The sequence below is a fragment of the Eubalaena glacialis genome, chromosome 5, assembly GCF_028564815.1.
Source record: "Eubalaena glacialis isolate mEubGla1 chromosome 5, mEubGla1.1.hap2.+ XY, whole genome shotgun sequence".
NCBI classification, from domain to species: Eukaryota; Metazoa; Chordata; class Mammalia; order Artiodactyla; family Balaenidae; genus Eubalaena; species Eubalaena glacialis.
The window spans coordinates 137,781,494-137,803,310 of record NC_083720.1 but is presented as its reverse complement, the minus strand read 5'-3'; the positions used below and the strand labels follow the sequence as shown (position 1 = coordinate 137,803,310).

The following is a 21,817-nucleotide window of genomic DNA, read 5'->3' as shown; positions in this document are numbered from 1 at the left end:
TGGAATAAGCCTGTGTCCCTGAATCTCTACATGGAGGAACATCTCTTATCAACAAGAAATGTCCATATGAATGAGGAAGAAAAGAATTTCTGTTGCATTAAGCCACTGAGATTTGGGGGTCTATTTGTTACTGCAGTTAGTATTACATTAACTAGAACATGCATAATCATAAACAGTTTTCCAACTGTCAATGTGAAATGCATCATACTTACAAATTGAGGTTTATAGTATGCTGGACCTAGTGTGCTGTCAATAGCAGGTGGAAAATGTTTTGTGATGCTGCCATCCTCATTAATATGATAACCATATGACCGTCCACAAGAAGGAATTGAAGGAACATCAACACTTCTGGAAACTGTAAGTGCCCTTGACATTTTCTGTAAAAAAAAAAAAAAAAAAAAAAAAAATTATATTATTTACTCAAAGGCAAGAAAAGGAATAAATAAATACTAAAATTTACTAAAAGACAACTATTAAATATTGACTTTATGAGTTTTATAATATAAACCAAAAATGTTTGTCTGTAAAAGTAATTTAAAAGAGTGAATTCAAGTCTTACTTCATAATATAAACCAAGATTTAACCAAACTACTATTAAATAGTAACATAAACCATAATATAAACTGAACTACTGTTAAAGCCACTTTTAGAGATAAGGAATCTCTCATCTGGCTCAGTTATTTATCTTGCTTAGTAAAGCAAGCATTAGTGATTCCAAAAACAGGCATTCCTACAGTCACATCAACAATCAGCAGTTACTTGTGGTTACTTGTGCTATGCTATCATAGTATCTGCCAGGTAAAAACAAACTTTATATTTTCTGGCTTCATTCCTTTCCAGCTCCTGACTTATCTTCATCTTACCGGTGCCCTGTATAAATATCCTAATTTTGCAGACCATGTAGCAAGGAAAATGTCTGATACGATACTAAATGGAAATTTAAAATATAAAATATAAAATTGAATTTATTACTATAGCTATGTACGTTATGTAAAATTATATGTAAGTGTATAAAGTCATATACATATACGATTTGATACTGAAAAGAGCTACGCAAAAATTAACAGAATTATCAACGTTAGAGTCAGAAGTTTTAAGGTGCTTATCCTTTTTTTAAAATTTCCTTTAATGGAAAACATTTTATAATTTAAGTATAAACAGAAAGGAATAACATATATTAGAAATACCAGTATAAAATATATCAAATAAAATACTGGCATTTAAATGATTCAGTAATCTGAAAAATTACTTATTAAGAATTTATTTATAATAGATATATTTAAAATAGATAACCAACAAGGAAAAAAATGAAGGGAAGTTCATATATTCATTAAAAAATAAAAATAGAGTCTGCAACTTCTATCAAAAAAAAAGAATATACTGATCCTCTGTAGGTTTTAAATAAATAAATAAATGCTAGAGTTGGCTGCACACATGCCCAATATATAATTGTGTCATAAACATACTATCACTGGCAGAATTTTACTTTTTTTATCATTAGAGACAACTATTAAGTAGTTTCAGTGATACTTATGAGAGTGGTTACCAAATTTAAACAGGAAAGTATTGAATGGCCTCCGCTCCATTCACTACTTTCAAAAATTATTTGTATGATGTCAAGACTTTCCAAAATGTAGCCCCAACCTTAGTGAATGCTTCTTCAAGATCCAGTTTGTGATATCCCTAATTCCCTCCAAAAACTATCTACTTTGGGCTACTAGTAAAAATTTTTATTAAACGTTTATTAAAATAGCATTTCATCAACTGTTTTGTGCTGAATTCCATTCATTACTTCCCTGTTAAAGTTATAGATCCCAGGGAGCAGTGATTTGTCTTCTAAGTATTATCAGCGCCTAGCATTATGTCTGGTTCACATAGTTACTCAAAAAATGTCTGAAAAACACTTTCATGAGTAAATGAACATTTACTTTGTCCACACACATGAAAGAGCTGATATTTAAGTATACTTATAAACCTTAACCTTATTGTCATTACACTGACATTATTCAACTGAGTACTTAGCCCTAAAATATATCCTCCTAAACAAACAAAGAACTGATTAAAATTTAATTAATATGAGCTATGTGAAGGTGTTATGGAAAGAGGAGAGGGAACTACACTAAATAAACTATGACCAAAATCTGCTAGATTATATTAATTATTTCAAAGAGGTAGTGCTTTTGGTGTAAAGATTATTCTTTATATAACACCAATGTACCTTTCCAAACATATCACCTGCTAATCTCCTACACAAATTCTTCACTCCAGTCAAAATAATCTTCTCATTGTCCTCCATAAGATCCCACTTCTCTGTCTGCACTCATGTAGTCCTCCATGCCTAGAATGCATATTCCAACCCTATACTTCAAGGCCAACCTCCTCTATAAATCCTCTACAAATTAGACTCTCTCATAACATTGGGTTGGCCGAAAAGTTCGTTCGGGTTTTTCCATAAGCTGTTACGAAATACATCTTCTTCCTTTAAATTCCTATGGCATTTAATCACATGATCATTCACTTAGCACCTGTCACATTTAATCTTGCATTAGTAATGATCTATATATCTCTCTCATCTAAATTTTGAGCTTATTTATTTCAGGAGTCATGTTTCAAATTTCACTGTATTATTAACAGTACTTACACAGGAGTTTCCTCTATATAGAGAGGTAAACCACTCAGGCAGTTTTTTAAATCTCCCTTACTTTCTGTTCACCACAGACATTAGAAGAGATATTATAGATTTATCAAAAGCAGAAGTGAAGTCAAATATTAACATGGTTAAAAACTAAAGTTTATAAACATCAAATATTCACTTAATTATAAACTACAATGTGGATACTAATAAACCTACTAATTTTTATGGTAAGTTTTTTAAATGTACTAATCACATAAAACAGTAAACCATTTCTACTTTATTTTAAATTAAAAAAAAAAGGCCTTAGAAGCATAATTCAAAATAGCACGTACTGACTGAAGACGCTCTTTAGCCTCTAGTATTTTTCTGTTCATAGCTAATGCTCCAGGATAAGACCGATCATAGCTTGCTGGCCCTGGACCATCTGAAATAAACTTCTTAAAACGTTTCTCCTGGTTTTGTAGACTTTGGCCTCCTTTTATATTATACTAAATTGGAGAGGAAAAATGAAATAATTAAAAGAAACACTTTAAAATTAATACCTATTTGATAAATATTACATATTAATATGAATATTAATAGTTTTAAAACTCAGCCTGAGAAAGTTAAGGCTCTTGACTGAAGACAACTGTCTAATGAGAGAGGGTAATAAGAAAGGATGACAATTAGAGCTCTCAGTTTTAATGCTGAACTCAAACTAAAATTTACTGTAGTTTGAACACTCTAAGAGAATGCAACACTCAGTTTTAAAACAGGAATCAAAGACAAAGGAATCTCCAAAGCTGTGGCGCAAGAATAAAGAGTGTATGCTTGGGCTTCCCTGGTGGCGCAGTGGTTGAGAATCTGCCTGCTAATGCAGGGAACACGGGTTCGAGCCCTGGTCTGGGAAGATCCCACATGCCGCGGAGCAACTAGGCCCGTGAGCCACAACTACTGAGCCTGTGCGTCTGGAGCCTGTGCTCCACAAGAGGAGAGGCCACGATAGTGAGAGGCCCGCGCACCGCGATGAAGAATGGCCCCCGCTTGCCGCAGCTAGAGGAAGCCCTCGTACAGAAACGAAGACCCAACACAGCCAAATAAATAAATAAATAAATAAATAATAATTAAAGGTGCTAATAATTTAAAAAAAAAAAAAAAGAGTGTATGCTTATGTTTACAGGCCCCTGGAGAATTTATACCTCAGAAACGAGCTAAAAATGCTCATATTGGAGGGGAAAAGCAAACCTTCCAAGCTTGTTTAGGATTAATTATTTTTATGAATAACATTTTGGTCATTTCCAGAGATGTTTACGCAGTTTTATTGGCAACAGCTTGGTTTTATGCTCAGATTAGTTTTAAACATTGTTTATTGTAGAGAAGAGTCCTGGGAGGAACTGTCCATGGCACTCCATGTCACATATCTTGATTCTCTGGAATCAGAAATTTATCAACTGGCTAATAGCCAGTTAATTCAAATAAAATTCCATCATACTAGTTTCACTAAACAGTCACAGTTCAATCATTTCAAAGATGATTCATATTAACATTGGGTTGGCCAAAAAGTTCATTTGGGTTTTTGTACACTGTTATGGGAAAACCCAAACTTTTTGGCCAACCCAACAGTTGTTGGCATTTGATTGATCAGATAAGTTTTTTTTGTTATTGATTTACCAACAGACCTTTTCACGTGACGTGTACATGTCAGTTGTTCACATTCACTATTAACTGAGCCTATCTTTAGTTTGCATCTTATTCAGCTTTATTCAGCTTTTAAGAAATACACAAAAGAGGTCTTCTTTTTTAAAAAATGAGTCAAATTAGATAGTCAATTCGCTACTTGATTACTGTTTTAATAAGATCACAATTCCTATGTTTAAAGAGTTTGGATCTATAATAGTAGACTTTAATGATTTTGTAAAAAAATTAACACGTTAGATTAAATAATAAAATCGTGAAAAGAGAAGATCTCCTCAAATTTTCATTCTTTGCAAGCCATTACTATAGTCTCTACGATCTGACATTTCAAACTGCAATTTGAATTTATATTGAATATTTCAACAGAGGATAGTAAAAATCAATCTGATTTTTTTTAACTGTGTACAAATTAACCAGGATTTTTTTCAGATTATTCATAATTACCAATTCTACTAATTTTACAAATGGTTACAAAAGAAACTTTCATATGTCAGATAAATGACCCAAAATTATATTACTAAGTAATTACACATTTTATATAAAAACCTGTGAGACAATAGTCTTAGTACTTCTTGAGAACAGTGCTTTGTCTATATGCAATGGCTATTTGATGAATTTTTATATTGTCAGCAATCTCTCAGCTCTACAAGAAGCAGTCTCATCTGAAGGGTGAGGCCATGCACTGTACCACATATGACAGACTATCATTCAGCTCTAATGAGGTATATCTCTCCAATCAAAAATCAAACCTAATCTGGACATCTATTCCTAGGCCTAGCTAATGAGAAATAAGAAATAAACTATTTATCTGGACCCAGGGAAGACATCCCCACATCTAGAACCATTCTCATGTAACAAGGAACAAAACGGTATCTGCCATGCAGAAACAGGTCTGAAACTAGAAGACAACCAGAAAACATGTGACATTTATACTGAACTTCTGGAGTGGGAATCATCCTAGGAAACAGGATATGAACAAAACAAATTACGTGACTTAATAAGTTAATTATCAAAGGATCAGAAGCTTGCACTTTGTAAATCTGATTCTTTTGCTTCTTTTATTAATTTCCTTTATGTTCTTTTCTACTAAGCAAATTTCCTTTATGTTCCCTTCTATTTTTCTTTTCCTTTTGAAAAAAATTAACATGCTTCAGATATGCTAAAGGAAACAAAGGAAATTGTTTTGCCTATAACTGGGCAAGAGCTATAAAGGCAAAACTTATACTCCCAACCCCAACTTTAGAATAATGGCCACAACCATAGCCAAAGTGAAACAACCATAAGAGGAAGAGAGAAATAGGGGAAAAGAATTTCAACTCCCAAATAGTCTGCTTTTATAAAAGCTTCAAGTATTCTGTATTTAGCAGTGGAGGTGGGCCCTCACAAATACAACCCACATTTTTGGTTTTTTAAAATGTTATTTGAAGTCTCCAAATAATATTTACTAACTAACCTCTGATAGAAAGCAACATGTCAACCTATGCTTCCAAAAGAAAAGTATAAAGATAAGTTGTTAAATACATGCATTAATTTCCAGTAAGATTATCCCTTTAATTATTATCTAATATATTAATTATTTACAGAATATGTAACCTATGTCACATTACAAACATGTTTCCTAATTCAGCTATTTAAAATGAAATGCCCTTTATTTTTCAAATAGTATGATAAATTCACACTTCTTGAACTTCTAAAAGTTCTGCAAGAATTTAGCCTAAAACTACAAAAAAATCAACAGCAACTATGTAAATAAGTAATAAGTCATTTTTTTAAACAAAGGAAATCAATCTTCTCCTGGCATTTGTTTATAATTTTAAGAAGAAAAGTAGAGAATACCAGAACTCTTTTTCTTAGATCATCTATTACACAAAAAAGCACACTTCCTAATTTCTTATTCTTGAAATCCAAGAAATGTACCCAATTTGGAATAAAATAAAATTTGATCTAAATTGCACTTTATATTATTTTACAGGTAGAACTGACTAAAATCAGTATTAATATAAAATAACACTCCAACATCCTGATACCTGTCACATTTAACAAGTTTGACATCTACCTATTATGTATTTTATTACATTTCCCTCTTGGAATACCGGAGTTACAGATCAGGCTTAATGAGGGAAATACTGGTAGAACTAGCGAGCCCATATACCCATAATATGCTGGTCTGGTCTGTGAGCCATGGAGTGTAGGCAGGAGTGACACTTCTAACGATTAAGTCTAATGTCCCACTATTTCCTGTTTCGCTTTTTGTGCTTTAGGCTCTAGTTTTCTGGAAGTTTTAAGATGTCAGGGAGAAGCAAGACATGTTTCCTTGAATTGGAAGTTGAAACCACCAACTGGCCATTCCAGGTTCTTTACGCTACCAAGCAGAAAACGAAATAAGGTTTGTGTACTGGCTGGGGTGATTAACCCTGACCCGGACAGAAAAACAGGACTAATGAGAGCCAAGAGCAGTGTGGTGGGATGGAACATAGGGACACCCTGCAGAGCCTCCTAACTAAGCCAGTGAAAATGCTAAGAGCAAGTTTATTTAAAGGTTAAAAGGCAAGCCTAAGAACCAAGAGCTCAGACGCCTTAGATCTGAAGAGTCTGGTGATCCCACTAAGCTTAGAACTCTACTGGATAAAGTTCTTGTTGAAGACATGGGGAACATGGAATGAGTAATGGAAAAATCTTAAGCTACCCGTAGCCTCGTGATCAGTTACAGAAACAGAACAGGTCCCCACCTGTATTTCCTTGCTTCGTACATCACTTTCTTTCATTTTCCCTCTATTTTTCCCCTTTCTATTATAAAATGGCAACACTAATAATGGTTAAAATTTATTGAGTGCCAACTATAATAAGGCACTATTCTAAATGCTTATTAATATATTTAATCCTTAGAAAAAGCCTACCAAGTTATTACCCCTACTTAACAGATGAGGAAACTAAGATCCAAAGAGATTAACTGGTTAAGATTAAAACTCACAGCTAGTAAGTCGCAGAGATGGATTTTGAATCTAGCCAGTCTAGCTCCAGAGCCCACAATCCTAACCAGTTCTTTATAATAGCTCATGTTATATTTACCATCGAATCTATAAGTTGCAGAATAATGAAACAGGAATGTTCAAGAACAAGAAATAGCCTAAATCTAGAGATCCAGGATTCATTTAGCAGTGACACGGTAATACCATCTTTGAATGCAGTAGCTAGATACTAATTTGGCTCCTTCTGGGAAGGAAAATTACACATAAAATAATTGCACTTTTAAAATTATATATATGGGAAGAAGTGTGTGTATGTTGTGTGCATGAGAGAGAACTAGGCAGTCAAGGGGTGAAAAATAATGGAAATCTATTGTTTTTATCTGTCCAGCATCCCTTCTATTATCTGCTCATAACAGCATATTTGCCACCCTTGGGACAATCAAACCTCCCCTATATTTTGTGATTTTAAAGGAGCTTCTAAACACAGGAACCCCTGGCCCAGGAATCATAGGTGTGGGTCCATAATAAAACTGGACCAATCAGATTTTTCCTACTGGGGATTTTAATCTTGAGTGTTGTCACACATAAAAAGTGGAAGAAGTTATAGAATTAAGTTATCTAATGGCAGTTTCCCATTGAATGATGCAGAAGTTCTTACTACCGAAATACCTGGAATTATCTTAGTCCTATCCTTTAAGACCTGACTGCTCAATTCTTCCTTCAAGTCTATGAGCCACCCAAGTACCTTACCTATAAATCTATGATAAACCTAGTATCTGTTTTAAAAATCCACTTTATTGCTTGCAACCAAAAACCCTAACTGGTAGAATCATTGCCATTAATAATTGAGAAAATCTAATGCAAAAATTAAGGCATCAATGACTTGATCTGGGCCTCCAACAGGGGAGATAAAGGTCTGCTAGGGTCAAGTAGGAGTCATTATGAATGAGTACAAAATTTATGTGAAAAGGGAAAACTTGATATTAATGATTATAAAGACTGGAGTTACAACCACTGTTTCTGAACATAAATGGACCAATGAAGATATTCTGGTCACAGACTCTTGAGAAACAGAAGACAATGGCAATAGCTATAGCTTTAGAGTATGGCACACAAACCAGTTCCTTCACTCTGCTGCCATCCTTATTCTACATATTTTGACCATCTGCACAACTTTCATGGGCCTTAATTAATTCAGTAGTCCTATTCTCCCATTCAGGAGTCTCAAGGTCTATGAGGCATGTAACAATGTTTTATGTCTTATAGAATATGTGGATTAATGACAAACACCCAACCAGACAACCGACAGTGAACACATTTGTTTTTCTCTTATTCTAATTGCAAAATATAGATTGAAAGGTGAAAGAAGATCATATGAAGGGAAAATAAAATATGACAAATGACATGTTAGTCTATTAGAGGAAGAAAGCATGATTTTTATTAACTCAGACAATTATAATAACTATTATAAATTTACCTGCACTTCTGAAACATTATAGTGTCCTGGACCTGGAACAGCTTTCTCAGTTTTAGAGGCAACAGTAAAAGTACTTTCTCTGGCAGCCAAAGAAAGGAATGGTGCATAGCCACCTATGAAAGTAAAAACATATCACCGGCAGATAAGATAGGATTCTAATAATTTCAGAGAAAAAGCACTCAAATGTATAAAATCATTTGGTAACCTCAATTGCTGAGACTGTATTATTAGAACTAATGTCTAGCCACAGGAGTTTTTGCATTTCAAAAATTTTATGTAAGAGCAGAATTTGTATTAATATACATTAAATACAAGAACCTACAGAACTGGACTTACTAAACACCAGAAAAAATATCTAGAGAAAATAAAACAAGTCTTTTTTCTTCTAAGCATATTTGGTTGAGATGAAAATGGAAGTTCTATTTAACTGATAAAATATTTTCATCCTCAGAAGATCACAGTTTTATATATTGGAAAAACATATTAATTATAGAGAATAGCATATATGAATTTGTAGGCAGAGCCTAGATAGAAATAATTTAAAGTGAGCTTACAGCAAGTAATTAATATGTTTCCTCACTTTGGTACATAGTTGGCACTCGGTAAATATTTCTTGATTGCCTGATCCCAAACAAAGGTTTATAAATCCAAGATACAAGCGGAGACATACTCAGTAAGTAAACTTAGTAGACAGATTTAGTCTGCTGAAAGATTGATAAAAATTTTCAAGAAATATGTCAAGAAAATGAGCATAGTTTAATCAACATAGATACTAAAGAAAAAATGAGAGAAAATAGAGCAGCTATATTCAACAGGTAATAAAAGAATGAAAGTGAGGACTCAAAACTTGTGAGAATCTTGTAGAACTAAGGACAATGTACACTATGAAGATTTATGGTGATAATTAGTACAGTTTAAAAGCTTGCTAATCTGGACTAATAATATATTTTTAAAACCAGAAATAATGTTTCTTTTGAGGCCTTCATGTATTAAAATGCAACTGAAATCAAAAGTTATTTATTTGTGTTGGGTATTAAAGCACAAAAGAGGTGAGTCAAATGCAGACCTTACCCTTAAAAAGCAACAACCTACTGAAGCATTAAGAAAAGTACTAAAATAATTTTAAACATGGAAAAATATCTGAAGTGCTAAAAAATGCCCAGAGGGTCAAAAAGAGGAGAAGTTCTCAATCACACTGAGGTGATTATAAAAAGCTTCATGAATGATGTTAAAACTCTGGGTGTTAATTTAGTGACTGATGGTTTGAATTTGCTATCCCAAAGCAAAAATAAACAAACAAAACAACACAAGGACCATAACAGAAATCCTTAAAAGGAAGCCAAGTTTCGAGAAACCCAGGACAGCAGTGAAATGTTCCAAATCGGGGTAAGCAACCAAAGAACAAGATACGGATTTCAATCAAAACACACATATAAGCACACAGAAACCAAGCTACAGATTATATAAAGTGAATAGTGAAAACAACCAGAGAGTGTTCTACCAAGCAGCAGGAAAATATGTCCTATAAACTGGAGAAAAGTCTATGAAAAGAAACACATTTAGGAATGAGAAGATGGAATTAGCACAAAAAACATTAAAGTATCTATTATAAATATTCTTCATATGCTCAATAAGGTAGAAGAAAGATGAACATGATGAGGAGATAAAGATATAAAAAAGACCCAAATCAAACTTCTGAAATGAAAAGTATACTGAATGGGATTAACAACTAATTTTATGTGGGTTAATAAAAGACATTTTTTCTCAATTCTTAATCACTTTAAAAAAAAATTGACTGTTTTAAGCAAAAATAATTTCAATTTATTGTGGCATTACAGCATATGTAGAAATAAAATATATGGCCACAACAGCACAAAGAATGAGATGGGGAAAACAGAAGCACACTGCTGTATGGCTCATATGCTATAGATGAAGTGGTACAATATTATTTGAAGGTAGATTGTGATAAGTTAGAGATGTATATTGTAAACCCTAGAGCAACCACTAAGTAATAAAAGAAAGAGGTACAGCTAGTAAACCAATAGTGGAGATAAAAACAGAACCATTTTTTTAAAAACTCAAATCATTCAACTGTGTTAGCAAAAGAAGAGAAACAAAGAACAGATGAGATAAATACATAACAAATAGCAAGAGAGTAAATTTAAACACAACAATATTGATACTGAAATTAAATGGAAAAGTTCTAAATGCCCCAACTAAAAGAGATTGTCAGATTAGATAAAAAAGCAAGACCCAACTTTATGGTGTCTATAGGAAACCCTCTTAAAACATAAAGACACAGAGGTTAAAAATAAAAGGATGAAAGAAGATATACAACGCATCCATATACCAAAGAAAGCTGGAGTGACTAAATTAAAATCAGACAAAGCAGATTTTAGAACAAAGAATATCAGGAATAAGAGAGACATTTCATTATGTTAAAGGGGTCATTTCATCAATATGATTTAATAATCCATAAAGAAAAGCAAGGAATTAATTGCCATAAAAATTGGAATAGTGCTTACCTGTAGGGGAGAGGGAAAGGGTTATGATTAGAAAAGAAAATTTTGCAGTGTTATATTTCTTTACTTGAGTATTCACTTTTTAAGTTATTTAAATTTTATGCAATTTTCTGCATCAGTATTTCATCTCACAATTAAAGGTATATTTTTTAAAATTTATGTTCATTTAGGTAATGTGAGATAGATATGAAAACTAAGAAAGCTAAGCTCAGGCTAGTTCTGAGGCAGCTGTCATCAGAACATGGGAGAGATTCTAACTGAATCTATTTAAAGAAACACAAAACGAATTGCAAAATACTGAAATTCATATAAAAATGGGGGAAAAAACCCCTACACAATAGCCCCATGTGTTCAAGAAAGCCAGTACTCATAAAATCTTCATTGAAGTTTCCCAATATTAATCACAAAAGAATCTTTCATCAACAGGTTAAAAGTTTGTATGAAATATTGAGCTCAAGTAAAACCACAAGAAAATTTAAATGTTTATACTAATAAGCTCTATAAGAGAAGGGACTTTTCTGTTTTATTCATAACTATATGCCTACTGTGTACAGTTAGGGTGACAAACTGTCTTAGTTTGCCCAGGACACAGGACTTGTAGTGCTAAAATCAGGACATTCCCAGATAAACCAGGATGGTTGGTCTCCCTATCATACTGTCGTGCATACTAAACAATAAATATAGAATTAATAGGTGATATTCTAAACTACACCTTTAGTCATTCATTCAGCAATACTGAATGCTTTATTACATGTCAGAGAGAGGCAGTTAGGGTACAATAATAAGCTAAAACCCTTGCCTCAAATAGTGGGGAAGCCAAACAAATAAACAAACAATTACATTACAAACAGTGCTGCTAATAATTAAGATACAAAATATAGGAGAAGACGATTCTGGCACATTAGGGTTGGTGGAGTGAAAAATTAAAAGTTTGATTTGGGACATATGACTATACTGACATGTTAAGTTCCAACAATAAATGATAAATCAAACTGTCAGGTAGAAAGAAGAAATGAAGAATATAGGAGAAGATAAGATTCGAGAAGAACGAAGTAAGTTCAATTTGAGATATATTAAGTTTGTGGCACCAACAGCAGAAGATAAATCAGACTGGCATGAAGCAATAAAAGTCAGTCTATTTTTTGAGAAAGAAGGTGGGCGGCGTGGGATAAAGGACAAGTTCTGCAGCCACAACTACAGTACAAAGCAAGCAGGGCATTCTTCACATAAAAGCAATAACTAGATCTTCGAAACATATACTCATCTTCAGGGACACCAACATTTATATAGCAATCACATACATATTTTTATTTAAACTTAAATAAAGATAGAATTCCCTGAAATGGTCTCCCTAAATTCTGAACAGCTAATAAGATAAAACCATTATTGCCAGCATAAGCACATAGGCAGGAGTACAAGACCATGGACAGCTCATGCTTCTGTGGCAGATAAAACTAACTGCTTTCCCATCAAAGAAGAAATTTGGCAAAGAATATATTAAGAACCACTGTCACTCAGCCTAGATAACTAATATAGAACCAATACAGATAACTAATATATGCTAATATGGGGTACCATTTGTTATGTAAATCAAGCTCAAAAAGCAATGAAATACTCCTTAGCACAATAATGCCAGGAGCAGTCACATTATTAAAAGGACTATGTTTTTATCATATTTTACTAGGCTGGTCGTTTATGGGAAAGATTTGCTTTAATGAGATAAGATTTGCTTGCTCCTCAGATAATTTGCAAGAAAATCAGGAGCAGCTCTCACTAATCTGGAATCGGAATATCCATTATCTCTCCCACTCATGAAATCAGAGCAGCTCAGTCCTATTCCTTTCCGGCTGCAAATCCTGGGTAGAAATCCCTGATCAACTGGACAAAAGTCAAGGCAATGAAGTTTGAAAATTAATGTGGAAAGAATTTTCTGAGGAAAATATGAAGACAATACACTGGAGGACTGACCAAGCAGCCTACAGTAAGAGGAAAATGATAATTAGAAGAGAAAGGTTGAGAATAAAGAGTATCTGCACCTTTCTTTTGAAGTTCTAAGACTAAGATCTTCTCCTCTTGTGTAATTCAAGGTAACAAGTAAATTACATAAAGTCCCAACATCGCTTTTCCTACATCATACTCTACAAAATTTCCCTGACCCTTAAATAAGTGTGTATACTTCTGTATAGTTCAGTGTGTTACTGATCTCAAAGAGGTGTAAAGCAGAAGGTACCTAGGAAAGAGGTAACAGCTACTTTTAAATTATCTTGCCAGGGAATCCTGTAGAGAAATGACTAAAGAAACACCTATAACCTCTATTGATTATTATTATTAGCATGTCAGTGCTGAGTATTACTAAAACAGGGTTCTATAGGATGCAGCTGCTCAAAGTTCCCAAGTATGGAATTTCCTAGTTTCCTTCATAGGTCAACAAAGCACAATTCTATAAAACAGTAAAAGAAGGGCCTTGCAAACCCCAGTTACTGATCTCTAAGCAAAGTTCACACAAGTCAGATTATGAGTTTTTAATTCTGCTATGTGTAACTCATTAGATTTTTTTAAACTTTTTTCAAGAATTACTGTTTATTTCTTTTACATACGTGTTAAGGTATTGAGCTAAAAACTGAGACTAACACAGTCGAGATCTTGGTTATTGCCCTCAATAATCTCACATTTTAATGTGGCAGCCAGATAAGTTAACAGATAATTACAATATAGTATCAAAGTGCTTTGAGTCATTAGGAGTCAAAGAAGAAAAACCTGAGACAGAGAGGAGTCAAAGAACAACTTCACTTTACCTGAGGCTCAAAGAATAAGTAGGAATTAGCCAAGTAAGGAAAGAAAAGAGAGCTTACTCAGCAAAGGTAGCAGCAGGTACAAAGGCATGGAGGTGAATGAACATGAATTTATAGACAATGCAAAGTTGGAACTGCTGATATGTAGGTTAAGTGCTGGTGGAGGTACGGTGCCTGGAAAGATCAGGTTAAGTGAGAGACCAGGTTAGGGATCATGAAGAATCTTATGCACCATGTTAAGGAGTTCAGATTTTAAGCTTAGTGTTAAAAGGAATTTTTTAAACAAATAATATAATTATATCTTAGGAAGATTACATTAGCCATAAGACAGAAGTTGTTAGAGACTGAAACAGAGAAACCAGAAATATTTTATTGGTTTATTTCAGAATAAAAATAACAAATCCCAAACTAAGTCAAGGGCAGTTAAATGAAGAAAGGGAACCAGTTTGAGAATGAGAAGAGAAAATCAATAGGTTCTAATGATCAATGGGAGTGATCAGTCAGAGGAAAAAAAGGAGTCTAAAATAATTCCAAAGCTAAAAGTTTATAAGCAACTGACAGGGCATTTTTTTTCAAAGGGGTCTGTGATGGTAGGGAAATGATAAGTTCAGACACCTGGAATTTCAGATGCCAGAGACCACCCAGGTAGAGATGTCCAAAAAAAGTAATTGGCAATGCAAAGGCCTGATGATCAGGAGAAAGCTCATCTTAGAGCTGATGAATCACCTGTATCTCTAAAGACTGTTACGGGAGTCATCCGAATCAGAATATAGATAGCAGCTGAAGCTATGGATTTGAATGAAAAAGTAAACATGAGAAAAGCAACAAGCAAAGGATGGGAAGTACAGTATATAAACATTTAAAAGGTATTTAGAAAAATAAAAACCTTTAAAGAAGACTATGGAGGGTTGGTTGAAGAGGGGAAAGATGATACCTGATTCAGCATTTAACAAATGTTTACTAGGTCCCAACCATGTATCAGGCACTGTTCCAAGACAATAGTTGGAAAAAGAACCAGGAAAAAATGATGTTACAGACACCAAGGGAAGAAATATCTCTAAAAAGACAATGGTCAGTTGTGTCAAAATAAAATAAGGATTGAAAAGTATCGTAAGTGTAAGCATTTTCGGTGGTCGTCAGTGGCTAATAAATAGGTAGGGAGTTAATGCTTATAAGGACTCAGGTGCATTAAATAGACACATAATAAGCTCCAAGAACACTGATATCAATAGCAGAAGCTGAAAAGCAGTAAAATTCAAGATTAAAACAATGACAAATGACAAATTTGTACTCCAAAGAAACTTAAATCAACCTAATACCCTAATCTCATCAAACATGTTAACAGAGTAGTGGATCCTGGCATTTGTTTAAAAATACAGGAATAGTGTGACAATAGGGAAAATGCAGGCTAACAAGGGAAAAAGTGTAATTTGGATGGTATTAAGCCCCACAAAAATCATGAGATTAGAAAAAGCAGAAAGCAAATTAGAAGTATTTATTAAAAGTCACCCCCTAGCCACTAATTGCTAACAAATGAGAGCAAATAATTATTTAAATTATCCATTCCCAACCCACCTCTCAAAGAGTACAGCTTTTCTTTACAGAATGTGGGATAAACAGGCTCTCGTTAAGTATATTGAAAAAGATGGGGATGGTAAGATAGGAAGCATCTACCTGAAAAAATACATGGGACTATCTTTAAAAGGTATTCCAAAACAGAAATATAAAAGTTATATCTCAGTAAATTAATGTTTCTCTGGTTAGTTAGGAAAGGTGTGTGAGGCAGGCAGAATTACAAAGAAAAGAGACAGAAAGCGGTAAGAAGTACACAGGAGATTTGGAGACTCACGTAGTCAACGGGGCCAGGAAATAAAAATCCCAGATCTAATCTGTACCATTTAAAGTATGATGTGGACAACCACTGTAAAATCAAAAGTCTTCGCCATACGCTTACTGGCCTTGTGAAATGCGACAAATTATTTTACGTTATCACCTGTAAAATAAGGATAGTATTTTCCCTGCCTACTTCATGTGTTATATTTATGAAGTGGTACTATAGTGTTTAACTCAGGCACACAGAAGCGGAGCAGGCTGAAAGTGAGGCGCCTGTTACAGAAGGCTTGCCTTTCTCTACACCTTACCTGCTGCCTGCTGCTTCAGGAACGGTACCTGGTAGGATCCAGGACCCACATGATCCTCAGTGCTGCCACCTTCAGCCAACCTAAGCACACGGGGAGCCCGAGCATACATAATGGCGTGGGGGGAAGGGTGGGCGGCTGCAAAGGGATTAAAAACAAGGAGGCTAGAAGAGATGTGGAGCAAAAGAAGCCGTCAACAATTTCAGGAGGCCCGGGAAGAACCTCTGTAAATGGAGGTGCTAGCGCAGGGGCTATCGCCCCACCTGCTCACTGGTGTCAGAATACTCCCAGGTCGATTTCTAGCCGCGTGGAAAATTGAAAAGGAGTATGAGCACAGATAAGACATCCCACAGGTTCATCCGTTCACCAACCGAGATCAGAAGCTCGCCTCCAGGGAAGGAGGTTAAATAGTAGGCGCCCGCCCCTCTGCTTCCGGAACTGGCTCCGCCCATTTCTTTCCACCCGGAAGTCTCTGGGAGAGAGGTTCAAGCGCTTTTCCCCGGCCGAGCCCTGGGAGCATGCGCACCGAGCCGCAATCCTTCCCCACTCGCTCCGCCCCGCGCTCTCGGCGTCCTCCAGCAGAGGGCGGGGCCGAGGCTCGCTGCTCTTGTTATTGCGTTGCATCCCGATTCAGAAAAGCTCTAGAAAACGCATTGGAAGGCGTTAGGGGTAATTTGACCGTGGTCCATTTCCCCTTTAATCCCCCTTAAGTCAGTTAGGGCGCCTGGGAAGAGACTAGCAGGTAGTGTGAAAGAAAAGCCTTAGTGCAAAGGGAAAAGCTTCCGCAACCTCATCCCCAACTCCTACCACAACTATACTCGCACCCCAGGGGGAAAGCGCTCTGACTTTATCCCATACATAGTCCAAAGGGTGCTAAGAGAAACCCAGAAGGTGGTGGTGACAAGAAACAGAGAACCGGGGGAAGGAGACGAAAAACTCACCAACCGAAGCAATGCAAATTCAGGTAACTGAAAGCTGCTCCTGTTGTCAGATACCAGGCAACGGCAGCATTGATTCATTACATTGTGTATAAGTAGAGCAGACCTTGAGAAAGCCCAGCCCACCCCACTAAACCAAGGAGGCTCTTAACCTTAGGCGAAAGAAACCAGGCTTCTGCAAAGGCCTTAAGGAGTCTCTGTCAGAATCCACTTAAAAGTTGTCTCAGGATTTTTTTTTTTTCCCCAGCAAGGATTCCATCCAGATTCTAACCATTCTAAAGGCTTAAACAAATCCTATCCTATCTTGACCATGCCTTACCACCAAATGAGCTACAGTACTTTAATGTGTTTCTACTACAAATTTGTATATTTATACTCCGGAGGACACGGTTCAGTACTCAATTCTGTGGGTCATTTATTGTGGCTTAATTGTTCCATATATGTTAGAATGCTCTCCGTACAAGCCTTATCTGCCTCTCAAGAATGTATCTGTAGTACCTTTTTTCCTACTCAGTAGCTTCCTGAATAATCATTTAGTCACTTAAAAAACGCTTACTGGCATGTGCCGTAGGTTCAGTATCCTGCTAAGTTATGGGGATGCAAAGATATAAGAAAGTCTTCATCCTCAACTGTTCTATATCTAATGGAAAAAGAGACATGTGTAATCCATAACAAGAGATGACAAGAGAGATGAATAAAATGATAAGAAAAATATTACAGTACTTTGGATACCTCCTCTTCCTACTAAGAAACTAGATACTCAACTATATGGTCACCCCAAAAAGCAAATTTAGATGCCAGCCATTTTGCTGTAGGCACTGGTGAAGGCTCTCACATCCTCCTTCTGGCTTTTCACATCTGCAACAGTCTAGATTACTCTTTCCTGGGGTAGAGTTGGCTTTGAGATTGGAAATGGAAGTGGTAAAGCAGGCTTTATATGCTTCCTGTCTGATTTGATTTTTGTCCACTGGACCTAACCTAACTTAGACAAAAGGAGCTCTTCATAGGTGTATCCTAGTTTATTTACAGATCTCTAAAGGGGAGTTTGTAGCCTTAAGACCTATGTACCACCTAGGAATGTAGAATTTCTTTATGTTGCCTGCCTCCTCAGTCCATGTTCTTTCCTCAAGGACCTCACAGAGAGGGATAGCTGATCAATGGCAGGACTCTAGCATTTCTGGGCCTTGTGGCCAGATCCCATCTAAATATCACACCACTGAGGTACAACCTCTACATTCTTTGATTTTGTAACACCTCGTCTCTAAGAATTCTGTGTTCCTAGCAAAAGGCTTTTCTTTCAAAAGTTTTTAGTGTGAAAATCCTTCCTCTATTTCCTTGATTACTGTGGCTGTTCTTCTGTCTACCTTTCCCAGCTATTATTTCCCTCTTATGGTTCAGTAACCAGAATGGTACACAGTATTTAAGAATTGGAAAATATTTTTAAATGAGAACAGCAACCTTTTTAATTATCTCTCAGTGTGGCAAATATTTCTTAAATAGTTTAGAATGAGTGTACTGCTAAAAAAATTAAAATGTTAACACAGTATTATAATTATTTATGAATACAAAATAAAGAATTTGGTATGAGAATTTGCATTTCTCAGTTCCTGCAAAATAGTTTTAATGCTAACCAACCACACTATACAACCATTTCCAGAGTATTAGTAAGAGATGGAAACTGTGTTTGAACTCAGGTTTATTTGACTGCAAAATTTGGGTTCTTTCCATTTCTCTATGCTGGCTCCCACAAGAATAAACTTTAAAAATAAAGCTTGGGGGGTGGGAATTTGCTTTAAGTAGCATTAAATACCTTATAAATATTATAAAATTGAATTGTTTTTGAAACTAATTTCTTCAACCCATTATGACTTACTGGTTTTCCATTGTTTTGCTTTTAGTAAAAAAAAAAAAAAAAAAATCAAGCAGTGGTAATAAATCATTTGGCATGTATCAAAATCAAATGAATATACTTTGTCAGTGTTATTAGAGGTCACGTTGTAAAGTGATATGCACTCAAGTTTAAATGGTAAAAATTTTCACTTATATAATGATTTGAAGCTTACAAAGTATATTTTATGTTCAGTACTTTGTTTAATATAAATTTATGTTTCTTTAAACTGCAGATTTGATATTCTGAAATCATGAAATTTCATGAAATGTGTTTTTTTAATTTATTTTTTATTGAAGTATACTTGATTTACAATGTTGTGTTAATTTCTGCTCTACAGCAAAGTGACTCAGTTATACACATATATACATTCTTTTTTATATTTTTTTCCACTATGGTTCATCTCAGGATATGCAATAGGACCTTGTTGTTTATCCATTCTATATGTAATAGTTTGCATCTACTAGACCCAAACTCCCAGTCCATCCCTCCCCTAATCCCCTCCTCTTGGCAACCACAGGTCTGTTCTCTATGTCTGTAGTCTGCTCCTGTTTCGTAGGTAGGTTCCTTTGTGCCGTATTTTAGATTCCACATATAAGTGACATCATATGTCTTTCCGTTTCTGACTTACTTCACTTAGTATGGTAAGCTCTAGTTGCATCCATGTTGCTGCAAATGGTATTATTTTGTTATTTTTTATGGCTGAGTAGTAGTCCATTGTATATATGTACCACATCATCTTTATCCATTCATCTCAATGGACATTTAGGTTGTTTCCATGTCTTGGCTACTGTGAATAGTGCTGCTGTGAACATTGGGGTGCGTGTATCTTTTTGAATTATAGTTTTGTCCACATATATGCCCAGGAGTGAGATTGCTGGATCATATGGTAATTCTATTTTTAGTTTTCTGAGGAACCTCCATACTGTTTTCCATAGTGGTTGCACCAACTTACATTCCTACCAACAGTGTAGGAAGATTCCCTTTCCTCCATACCTTCTCCATCATTTGTTATTTGTAGACATTTTAATGTCTAAATGTCTAAAACTACTACCTCATTGTAGTTTTGATTTTCATTTCATGAAATGTATTTTAAAAATTATACCATATTACCCAATGACCACCTGAGGTTTTTTCACTGACATTCATTGAGTACCTACTATGTGCTAGCACTGTGTGAAGCACTTTACATCAATAATCTAAATCATTTCTCACATAACCCATGAGGTAGGCTCTATTAATATGTCTACTCTATTAATATGATGAGGCTTAGAGCCGTTAAATTTCTTATTCAATGTCACATAGTTAATGAATGATGGAGCTGAATTTAATGCTAGTCAGTTTGACTCTAGAACCTGTTTTCATAGCCATTATTTGGAAAATGCCCCCAACTGGGCTCTACTCCCACACCAAATAATCAATAATTTTTTAATCAATTCTTATTTGAGTGTGGCTGCATGTTTATTTATTTCTAAAAAAGAAAATCTAGAGGTAATCTTTCAGAGGTGACGTGGTGGCTCCTTGATGGCAGGAAACTAGGATGCTGTATTGTGCTGCTCCATATCTTGATGTGCAGTTCCCACTCTTGAGATATCTTCATGATCCAAAAATTATCTGCTGGAGCTCCAGCCATTATTAGGAGCAGGAAGGGAAAATAAAAGTATGCCCCCCTCCTTTTCAAGGAGACTTCCTGGATGTAACACAGAAAATGTATGTTTGCATTTCATTGGCCCAAACTATGTAAATAGGCACTTCTAGCTATAAAGGAGACTGGGCAATATAGCCCCTGTCTAGGTACCAGTTTCTATTACTGAAGAGAAGGGAATCATTGTAAAGAAGAACACCTCTCAGTTTCATCCACAATCATCCTGTTGAAAAACTTTCCCGTCCCTTGGTGTCCAAGATACCCTACCCTCCAGATTCTCATTATACTTTCTTTTGACAGCACCTACTGTCTTCTCTATTTTTGTCTCACATTTTTTTTTTCTCCCATCCTCTTCTCTCTTTCTCCCTTGGTAATTTTATTCATTCTCATTAATCCTATATCCTCTTTGAGCTTCATGCATTTCCAAGTGTCTGCTTCATACTTAAATATAAGTGACCCACCAACATTTCAAATTAAATATTCCCAAACCTTAATTCATTTTCTCTGGAAAGCCTGATCATCCTCCTAATCTCCTGTTTCTGTTCAGAAGAGCAGCATCCTCTCGTACATTAGGCTTGAAACATCTTAGACTACTTCTGCTTCTTGTGCTCCCACATCCAAGTTCTGTTGTTTCCACCTCTGTGATCTTTCTGCAGTCCACCCTCTCACCCCATCTCACCCCTGTAATTTTGTTGATTTGGTCTATTGTAATATCTCGACTGGAATTCCTTTTCCAGTCTCTCTATTACAGTTTATCCCACATAGTGCAGTTGGGTTAATCTTCTAAGTATGATTTTGAGAATGCCACTCGCCTGCTCAGGAGTCTCCTATTGCTTACTGGATAAGTTTGGCATTGGGTGTTTCAAACAACCCAATATACCTTTCAATTCTTATATCTTCCACTACTACCCATTCACACAAGTTACATATTGGTCACCTTGCCCTTTCCATCTCTGTGCTTTTGTTCAAGAATTTATCTCTGCCTGGAAATGCCCTCTCTTCAGTTGTTATCTATGAATGCTAAGCTCTTCAGAGCTTAATTCCTCACAGCATTTAGCATAGCACACTTTAAAGAGTACATTTTAAATGTTTGCTGAATTAATGTTTAAAAGGATAGTAAGATATAAAATGAAACACCA

The 21,817-nt window shown here is 35.3% G+C and overlaps 1 protein-coding gene across 1 annotated transcript in view; it reads right to left on the bottom strand.

Moving 5' to 3' along the window:
* The window catches only part of STPG2 (sperm tail PG-rich repeat containing 2), a 341,555-nt gene extending 325,147 nt beyond the window's left edge, over window positions 1-16,408 (bottom strand). Inside the window, exons 1-3 of the mRNA XM_061191041.1 lie at window positions 16,211-16,408; window positions 8,756-8,868; window positions 213-377 (exon numbers count right to left, since the gene is read on the bottom strand). Of these exons, the coding sequence (XP_061047024.1) occupies window positions 213-377; window positions 8,756-8,868; window positions 16,211-16,319 (387 nt within the window). The 5' untranslated portion in view covers window positions 16,320-16,408. The remainder of the gene's footprint in view (window positions 1-212; window positions 378-8,755; window positions 8,869-16,210) is intronic.
* Between the last annotated feature and the right edge of the window lie 5,409 nt (window positions 16,409-21,817).